This window comes from Mastomys coucha, unplaced genomic scaffold, assembly GCF_008632895.1.
Source record: "Mastomys coucha isolate ucsf_1 unplaced genomic scaffold, UCSF_Mcou_1 pScaffold21, whole genome shotgun sequence".
Lineage (NCBI taxonomy): Eukaryota > Metazoa > Chordata > Mammalia > Rodentia > Muridae > Mastomys > Mastomys coucha.
Genome location: NW_022196904.1, coordinates 98,900,721 through 98,910,688, shown reverse-complemented (window position 1 = coordinate 98,910,688; position 9,968 = coordinate 98,900,721). Strand labels below are relative to the sequence as shown.

Here is a 9,968-nt window from a genome sequence, read left to right as displayed (position 1 = left end):
CAAAAAAAAAAAAACAAAACAAAACAAAACAAAACAAAACAAACAAACAAAAAAAAGAAAATACAACTTACATGCCAGGCCTGGTGATTAGGCACAAAATTAGGCTAAGGTAGGAGGACCACAAGATTTAGCCAAGCTTAGGCTACAAAATGAGTTCAAGGTTAGCTAGCCCAGACAACTTACTAAGACAGTATCAAAATTTAAGGGCAGTGCTGGCTGAGTATGTAGAGATCCTAGGTTCAATTCTCAGCACTGAGGAAAAACACAATTTCAATTCTTTTAACCCATCAACCTCAGCAACCAATTTTTGTTCACTTTCTCAGAATAAATCGTCAGTGTCAGTTTCTTTTTCTGGGGGGTAGGAGTGGGTAGGCCGAATGTACATCTGTTAAGTAAAATGGCATGAGAGTGGAACAAGAACCAGGCCATTTTACATAAATCTTTAATCCCAGTACTCTGGAGATAGGGATTGGCTGATATCTGAGTTCAAGGTCAGCCTGGTCTACATAGTAAGTTATAGACCAGACAGAGCTAGCTATATAGCAAGAGCCTGTCTCTAAATAAGAAACTGATTTAAACCAGGAAAGGGTCTTTACTACCTGTTAGTTATGAAACAAAAAATAAACCTTTACTACCAAGTGGTTTGTTTGGTTTGGTTTTTTGAGACAGGGTTTCTCTGTGTAGCCCTGGCTGTCCTGGAACTCACTCTGTAGACCAGGCTGGCCTCAAACTCAGAAATCTGCTTGTCTCTGTCTTACAAGTGCTGGTATCAAAGGTGTGCGACACACCGCCCGGCACTACCAAGTGTTTCTAAACCTTACATTTCTGTTTTTCTTTTTTTGGAAATAGGGTCTCTATGTAGCCCTGGTTGGCCACAAACTCAAAAGATCTGTCTACCTCTGACTCCAGAGTACTGAAATTAAAGAGTGCACCATGACAACCAGGTATGTTTCTTCTTTTTTAAAGAAAAATGTATTTTATAAATATATATGAGTTTATATGCATGTATAAGTGAATGTTCATTATGCGTGCACATCTGGAAAGTAGAAAAAGGTGTTGATGTCTCTCTGTCTATTTCTTTGTGACAAGATCTCTCCTAGAACCCAGGATTTATTCACATTTTCTCTGTTATGCTGCAAACCAGAAGCCCCAGTGATTCTCCTGTCTTGGCTTCTCTGGGACTTGAGGCATATTCAGGAAGCCTAGCTTGTTGCAAAGATTCTGGAATTTGTACTCTAATGCTTGTTATTGCAGGCAAGTACTCTTAACTACTGAGCCATCGACATGGCCTTCTAAACCATAAATTTCTCTAATCTTTATGGAAACAATTTAAAAATAAAAACAACCTATTGCCGGGCAGTGGTGGCATATAACTTTAATCCCAGCACTTGGGAGGCAGAGGCAGGTGGATTTCTGAGTTCGAGGCCAGCCTGGTCTACAGAGTGAGTTTCAGGACAGCCAGGGCTACACAGAGAAACCCTGTTTCAAAAAAACAAAACAAAACAAAACAAAACCCAAAAATATTGGGGCTGGAGAGATGGCTCAGTGGTTAAGAGCACCAACTGCTCTGCTGAAGGTCCTGAGTTCAAATTCCAGCAACTACATGGTGGCTCACATCCATCCATAATGAGATCTGATGCCCTCTTCTCTCTTCTGGTGCATCTGAAGACAGCTACAGTGTACGTACATATAATAAATAAATAAACCTTTAAAAAAAACCAACCTATTATGTATTTAAAAGGTATGTTTAGCCTGTATGTAGTGGTGCATGCCTTAAATCCTAACACTTGGGAGATAGAAGCAGGCAGATCTCTGTAAGTTGTTCCAGGACAGCTAGGGCTACCAAAGTGAAACCCTGTCTTGAAAAAAAAAAAAAAAAAAAAAAAACAAAAACAAAAAAAAAAAAAACAAGCCGAGCGGTGGTGGGGCACGCCTTTAATCCCAGCACTTGGGAGGTAGAGGCAGGCAGGGATTTCTTGAGTTCGAGGCCAGCATGGTCTACAGAGTGAGCTCCAGGACAGCCAAGGCTACTCAGAGAAATCCTGTCTCGAAAAAAAACAAAACAAAAACAAAAACAAAAACAAAGGGTAGCTTGTAATAATAGATTTCTCTTCTTCTTCTTCTTCTTTTTTTTTTTTTTTTTTTTTTTTTTTTTTTTTTTTGGTTTTTTGAGACATGGTTTCTCTGTCCTGGAACTCACTCTGTAGACAAGTCTGGACTCAAACTCAGAAATCCGCCTGCCTCTGCCTCCCAAGTACTGGGATTAAAGGCATGTGCCACCAATGCCCAGCTGTATTAATGAATTATAGCAGTAAACTAGACTGGACAAATGGTGGAAATAAACAGGATTTCAGAATGTCTTCAAGAAATGGCTAAATTTATATGAATGGATTCATTGTCCTTTTATGAGCAACTAACATCAATGTTAGAAGCATACAAAGAGAAACCTAAATACAGTAAGTATTCATTGAAAACATCTTTGTAATGATTTAAATATTTCCCAAAGTTCAATTGTTATAAACTAGGTCCTAGTAAAAGATGAACAGGGCTTTACCTTCAAGAATGGGTTAATGTTAAATTAAGTCTGGCCCAGTGGCACAAACAAGCCTGGAAGATTTGAGATGGAATATAAGATCAAGGCCTGCCTTGGCCAGAGTGTGAGCAAGGCCAACCCTGGCTAACTGCTTAGTGTTTTGTGACTGGGTTCAGACAGGTGAAGAGCACTGACTGCTCTTCCGAAGGTCCTGAGTTCAAATCCCAGCAACCACATGGTGGCTCACAACCACCTGTAATGAAATCTGACACTCTCTTCTGGAGTGTCTGAAGACAGCTACAGTGTACTAATATATAATAATAATAAATAAATCTTTGGCTGGAGTGAACAGAGGTCCTAAATTCAATTCCCAATTCAACTCCCACATGAATACCCATAACCATCAGCACAGCTACAGTGTACTCATGTACATAAAATAAATAAATAAATCTTTAAAAAAGAAAAAAAGAAAGAAAGAAATATAGAGTTCTGTCCAGGCCACACAGTAAACCTGCAATCCACATGAAAATATACAGCATGACTGACCATCTCGGATGTTGATGCCATGTTCTTAGACTTCCTAGCCTCCAAAGCAAACCAAATTAATTATAATTGCCAATCTCTTTGCATTGTTGTTCAACTAAAGATAAGACTAAGAATCTTTCCTGTGTGCCCATAAACCATACTATGTGCTAGGGAATACCAAAATATACACACAGCAAGGCAAGTTATGCAGTCTTCTCAGGAAGCTCAGCACTGAGTGAAAGGCATATAAACACAGTAACAGGTTCTACCACAGAGGCATCAAGATGTCACAGAAGGAATAAGGCTCCAACTCAAAATTCATGTTGCCAGGGCTACATAGTAAAACTCTTATCTTAAAAATCCTAACAAGGGGACTGGAGAAATGATTCAGCGGTTAAGAGCATTGGCTGGTCTTCCAGGGGTCCAGAGTTCAATTCACAGTAACCACATACCACCTCATATGTCTGCAACTCCAGTGCCACACAATCTGACACCCTCAAACACCAGTGCACATAAAAATAAATAAATTTGGGCTGGAGTGATGGCTCGGCAGTTAAGAGCACTGACTGCTCTTCCAGAAGTCCTGAGTTCAATTCCCAGCAACCACATGGTGCTCAAAACCATCTGTAATGAGATCTGATGCCCTCTTCTGGTGTGTTTGAGGACAGCTACAGTGTACTCACATACATTAAATAAATAAATAGATCTTAAAAAAGAAAGAAAGAAAGAAAGAAAGAAAGAAAGAAAGAAAGAAAGAAAGTTAAAAAATCTTAATGTATCCGCATATACACAAAGAGGGAGCCAGGCATGTATCCTAATACATGAAGAACACCCCCACCCCAAAAAGGGGAAAAAGAAAGAAAAACGTAAGATTGTAATAAATATTCCCATGGTGCTTACCATTACAGTATTCATTCTGTATAAGCATATGGTCATCCTCTGCCCAGGCAGAGAAATAGCGAACCACATGGGGATGCTGTCCAAGCACAGCATGAGCATAGACTTCTCTCAAAGCATTCTGCCTAGAAAAACAATGAGTAAGATGTGAAATCATTTCTACTGTGAAATCAGGAGTAATCAATATCTGAAGCATCATAGAGTAAGCCCAGCCTTTTTGAACTATCACTATGCTAAAAGGTGACTTACTTAAGAGAACTAAGAATTATGCAAACTGGCATGGTGGCACTCACTTTAACCCTACCATAAGGAAACTCAAGCAGGAGAATGGGAATTCAAAATTGTCATTACATAGTGAGCTCACCGAAGCTACACAAAACCATGGATGCTGAAGAAATAGACTAGCAGTTAAGAGCAATGGACTTCCAGAGGTCCTGAGTTCAATGCCCAGCAACTACATGGTAGCTCACAACCATCTGTATTAGGATTCAGTGGCCTCTTCTTGTGTGTCTGAAGACAGCTATAGTGTACTCATATACATAAAATAAATCTTTTAAAAAAAGCATTAGGTGTTTGGTTACCTAAAACCTTAATGTTTATTAATAACAAAGAGGATAAAAAGTAAAAGACAATGGCCGGGCGGTGGTATTGCACGCGCCTTTAATTCCAACACTTGGGAGGCAGAGGCAGGTGGATTTCTGAGTTCGAGGCCAGCCTGGTCTACAGAGTAAGTTCCAGGACAGCCAGGGCTAGACAGAGAAACTGTCTCGAAAAACCAAAACAAAAAACAAAAAGCAAAAGACAAAAATGTTTAATACATACTCATCAACAGAGCCAGCCAATGGTTTTTTTGATCGTTTAATGGCATAAATGCATCCATCTAGCCTCTTCACACATTTAAACACAGAACCAAATTCTCCAGAACCAATTTTCTCCAGCTCATGAAATTCAGTTGTATACCGTGACTTCATATTGCTTTCAGTAATCGTAATTCTCTGTAAAAGAAGGGTATATATAATGTATAATAATACAAAGATATGAAACTTGAAAATGTCATTCTGCCTTAGGTTCTGCTATTTACTTAACATGCAAACATATATTAACTTTTTTAAATAATAAAAAGTTATTTACTTTGGCAGGTCTTGTTTCATCTTCAAACTCATAATCACTGGCTTCCATGTCTTCAGAGGAACTGAAAAAAAATATGTGGGTTTTTACCAAAATTTCAACTTGAGACTAAAAATGTTACCTACTAACTATAGAGTGAAATGCATTTTAATGGATACAAACAAAAGAGAAAGCATTTAATTTTGTAAACCTAAAAAATTTAACTCGGATGATGAAAAAAAAAGTCCCTACTGAAATTGACTCACTAACTAGACTGCTGTCACACAGACAGAAATTAACGCATTAGAAATGAAATCTTGGGGGCTGGTGAGATGGCTCAGTGGGGAAGAGCACTGACTGCTCTTCGGAAGGTCATGAGTTCAAATCCCAGCAACCACATGGTGGCTCACAACCACCCATAATGAGATCTGACGCCCTCTTCTGGTGCGTCTGAAGACAGCTACAGTGTACTTACATATAATAAATAAATAAATCTTAAAAAAAAAAAAAAAAAAGAAATGAAATCTTGGGCTGGCGAGATGGCTCAGTGGGTAAGAGTGCTGACTGCTCTTCCAAAGGTCCTGAGTTCGGATCCCAGCAACCACATGGTGGCTCACAACCACCTGACAGCTACAGTGTATTACACCAGAGAGAGCTAGGCCAGAGCGAGCGGGGCCGTGCTGAGTTCAATTCCCAGCAGCCACATGATGGCTCACGGTCATCTGTACAGCTACAGTGTACTCATACAAATAAAATAAATAAATCTTTAAAAAAAAAATGAAATGAAATCTCTCGCCACCAAGATAGCTCAGAACGGTGGTTCTCAATATCAGATACTCACATTACAAAGCATAACAGAAACAAAATCAAAGTTACAAAATAACAAAATAACTATAATTGAGGGGTCACCATAACAAGAGGAACTGTATTAAAAGGTCAAGGCATTAGAAAGGTTGAGAAACACTGGTGCAAAAGGTAAAAGCTCTAGCTATCTCTAGACACCTGAGTTCAATCCCAGGGACCCACACAGTGAAAGGGGACCCAACTCCTGAAAGTTGACCCCTACATGTGTGAACCTCACACACAAAATAAATGTAGAACAACTCTCTCCCATTAGATGACAACTAAGGCTTTTTTTTTTTTTTTTTTTAAGATTTGTGTACAAGTGTTTTGTGGGTATGAAAGTCACATGCATGCCTAATGCCTGAAGAATAAGAAGAGTCAATGGAGCCCCTGGAACTAGAGTTACAGCCATTTGTGAGTTGCCACATAGGTGCTGAGAACTCAACCCCAAGAACAGCAAGAACATTCAACACCTAAGCCACTTCTCCAGTCATAGGAATCAGTTTCTTATTCTTTCCCTTTCTCAGACTACTTCTTTCCTATAACTGATTATCTGTCTCCTGAGACCCAAGTGCTAATATAAGGAAAACTTTCAGAGTGAAGGCATTCATGCCATTCAGTAGAAACCTAATTGTGACAGTAGACCTGAGGTGTACAGAGGAACCAAATTATACTTACTCATTAAAATATGCTCTCTTTCTCCCACGACACCGTCCTGAGGAATGGAGCAATACAGGATCCGGAGTAAAGGGGTTAATATTCACTTGAGGAGTTTGCCGTGTGTCAAATTCTCTTTTTCCTGATTTCTCTGTGTCCATGAATAGAGAACTCCCCCGGAGTTTAACAGAGCTGGAATCAATAACTCGAGCTTTGGAAAGCAAACTCTAGGAAAGGGAAATACACTCTTCAGGACCCAGTCTTCTGGACAGTCTTCTCAATACACCCTCCAACTTGCCTTTCTAAGTGGCCGAGTGTGTAGCAAAAAGCAGCACATTGTGAATGAAGCTCTGTACTACAACCCCTGCAGGGAGAGGTTCAGTTACCCAACTTGGAGAAAGAACAAGGGAGGGTAACACACAAGCCTTAGTTATACTTCAAGTAAAACAAACAATGGTGGACTTAGGGGTCAGGTTGAATACTAACCACTTATCTGCAAGATAGCAAAGTAAAAACTGGTACCTAATCCTGAAAAGGAACATTTGTAGTGACTAAACTAAAAAAAAAAAAAAAAAAAAAAAAAAAAAAAAAAAAAAAAAAAAGTTCCTGTCAGTAGCTAAAAATTAACGGGCTCTTTTAACAGTCTAAAAATAAAAACTCACTCTCATTAACAAAAAAAAATCCCCACATCCACCTCAAGCAGGCTTTTGAAGGCGGCTTCAATGGACTCCTCCCCTTACTACTAAAGGGGATGGTGCCTTGGGCCTGTCCGCCTATAAAATAGCAAAGCACAAAAGCACATGTATGCTCGAGGTTTATGACTAAAGTTGCATGGAAATCAACAAATAGATTACCTTTAAAAAGCTTATGTGGAGGGGCATGGTATCTCGCCTTTAGTTCCAGCACTCAAGAGGCAGAAGCAGGAGGATCTCTGAGTTCCTATTTCCTACAAAGTGGGTTCCAGAACAGCCAAGGTTATTACCCAGAGAAACGTCTCAAAAAAGGGGGCTTATTTCCCATGCTGAACTTACATGTACCATACCTGTCTTTATTTGGGTAACTGTCTCTTAATTTTTTGGGGACTTCTCAAGTATTACCAGTGACAGTATGCACATTCGCGGGCTATTCCGGACGGGTTCTCAACACACACTTCTTTAAGACACATTAGTTTTGACACACAGACCAACAAAACCACAGGGGAAACCCCAGAATAAACACAAAGCTTCCCTAATACTAAGGTCAATCAAAAGCCACCTGGAATATTCGAGGTCACGACGGTAAACGCAGAGACATCTCCCAAAAGGAAGCGCAGAATCTCTTATGCCAGATCACACGGAACCACAAGTCCAGGGAGTCGGAACAAACCCGTTAATAAACCTAACTCCTACCCGTGCCCCCCAAATTACAGGCCGGGACACCAGATTTAACAGGCACCATATGGCTCGCAGTGTCAGGTGGCCAGGAGCTACCCCGCATCCTCGCACACCGCGCCACCGAGACCAAATACTCAACCACCTGGACAGCAGGGACTCCTCCCTTGGTAAAGTGGAGTAGTTACAGACCAGGCCCATTGTTCAGTTACATAATCTTAACCGACAACTTCTGGGCAGAGCCAAAAAAGGGGGGCTGCCAACTTTTTTTTTCTTTCGAGTGGCGGCGCAGGACAGCGAGCGGGGTGCGGCGGGGCGGTTATGTAACCGAACCCCGGCAGTGGCGCGCAGGGCTGCAGAGCCGCGGCCTTTTTTTTTTTTTTTTTTTTAAAGCCCTGGAGCCGGCTCCTCCGCCCCCTCGATTACCTTGGGAGTGTGCGGTGTGTCGAACAGGCGCAGTTTGCGAAAGGTTTTGTGCGGAGGGGTGCTCGGGTAGTCAGGCTGCGGCGAACAGGGGTCCTCCATGGCCCGTGGAGCCCCGCAACCCTGCGGGGAGGCATCCCCCGGGCCGCCGCAGCGCACCGGCGAGAAGGAGCTGCCCAGAAAGTAGGCGGTCGCAGGTGACTTGACGGGCGACGAGGAGCCGAAACCCTCCTCCTCCCAAGAGTCGCCCTCGGCGCCTCCACCCGCCGCTTGCGCGCCCCCGCCGCCGCCCTGCAGCAGCAAGTCCTCCTCCAGCTCTCCAGGGCTGCTGGGCTCCGCGCCGGGCGAGCGACGGCGGCGCTCGGCCTCGACCTCGGCCGGGCTGCGTGCAGAAGGCAGGGGAGAATCGGGTTCCTGGAAGGCCGAATCCTCCCCGGTACTGTGGCCGCTGCCTTCCTCCTCCTCCTCCTCCTCTTCCTCACAGTCGCTGCCGGGTGAGAAGATGAGCTTCTGCCGCAAACTGCAGGCGGCTGCGACGCGGCGGGTGGGCGGCGGCTGCTGTCGGCTCAGGAAGCTCATTTCCCGGCTGCGGTCACGGCGGAGCACCGGAGAACAGAGCACCGGCGAGCACAGGCCGGCGGCGTCCAGGTCGCGGCTGAAACAGGGGGCGGGTCCGCCACGTGCGATCGGGCGCGCCGGGCTGAGGCCGCTGCGGGCCTGCGCGGCGGCGGCAACTCCGAGGCCGGTCAAGCTCCCGACGCTGCGACGGCTGCGGCGCGGTGTGTCCAGCGGAGACTGGCCGGTCCAGTACTAGCGAAAGTCTCCGCAAGTTCGTCCGCAGGTTCGCGTTCGGCGGCTTCCCGCGACCGTTAACCACGTGAGGGCCCAGCCCACCAATCCACGCCCAGCCCCGGTTTGAAAAAACAGGGAGGGCGCGACGTAGCCCACGGGGGAGGAACCGGCTACGCGATTTTGGCGGGAACTCGCTGGCTCCGCCCCACAGCCTAGGCGCGCCGCCAGTCCTGGGCGGGTCGCGGCGACCAGGGCCAATGAGCGGGCCTGGATTGCACAGAGCCCCGCCCAGAGCCTGTGTTTAGAGGACCGGAGCCTGCCGGGACCCGCCCTGCGAGGAGGGGCGTGAGGCCCGCGTCTGCTACCCTGTGCGGGGCTGGGTCAGCCTCCCGGTCGCCCGGTTCAGAAGCATCCGGGCATCATGCAGCCTTTGGGAACGCCTCGAAGTTCTGAAGCCCGACCCCTGGGGCGTTCTGGGCGTGGCTGTGTCCAGTCACGTTCTAGAGTCGCGGTCTGAGCTGGAAACAGTGACCGAGCTCTGGACGTTGGCCAGCGCGGAACTCAGATAAGGAGCTGCTGGACAAGGACACTGAGGTGGCCTCTCTAGTCCAGTGTCCCTAACAGCCAGACTTATCCATGATAACTGGGCCTGCCACAAGCTCGAATGCTCACCCTGCAACCGTAGTGTTTATATTTGTTCGCTAACACGTGAGAATGTGCTAGCCAAACTGATTGGTCCCGGGGAGAAAGAAAAAAAAAAAAAAGAAACAAAACAAAACAAAACCGAAGTGAAACAGAGGTGAGTGCTGGCGCACACACCT

The 9,968-nt window shown here is 44.7% G+C and overlaps 1 protein-coding gene across 2 annotated transcripts in view; it reads right to left on the bottom strand.

The window, feature by feature from the left end:
- Wee1 (WEE1 G2 checkpoint kinase) overlaps nucleotides 1–9,581 on the bottom strand; it is a 25,562-nt gene extending 15,981 nt beyond the window's left edge. The window contains exons 1-5 of one of the 2 annotated variants that reach the window (XM_031387844.1): nucleotides 8,359–9,581; nucleotides 6,584–6,789; nucleotides 5,087–5,147; nucleotides 4,778–4,950; nucleotides 3,959–4,080 (exon numbers count right to left, since the gene is read on the bottom strand). In XM_031387844.1, the coding sequence (XP_031243704.1) occupies nucleotides 3,959–4,080; nucleotides 4,778–4,950; nucleotides 5,087–5,147; nucleotides 6,584–6,789; nucleotides 8,359–8,934 (1,138 nt within the window). In that variant the 5' untranslated portion in view covers nucleotides 8,935–9,581. The remainder of the gene's footprint in view (nucleotides 1–3,958; nucleotides 4,081–4,777; nucleotides 4,951–5,086; nucleotides 5,148–6,583; nucleotides 6,790–8,358) is intronic. The other variant, XM_031387845.1, reaches the window with a different exon arrangement.
- Between the last annotated feature and the right edge of the window lie 387 nt (nucleotides 9,582–9,968).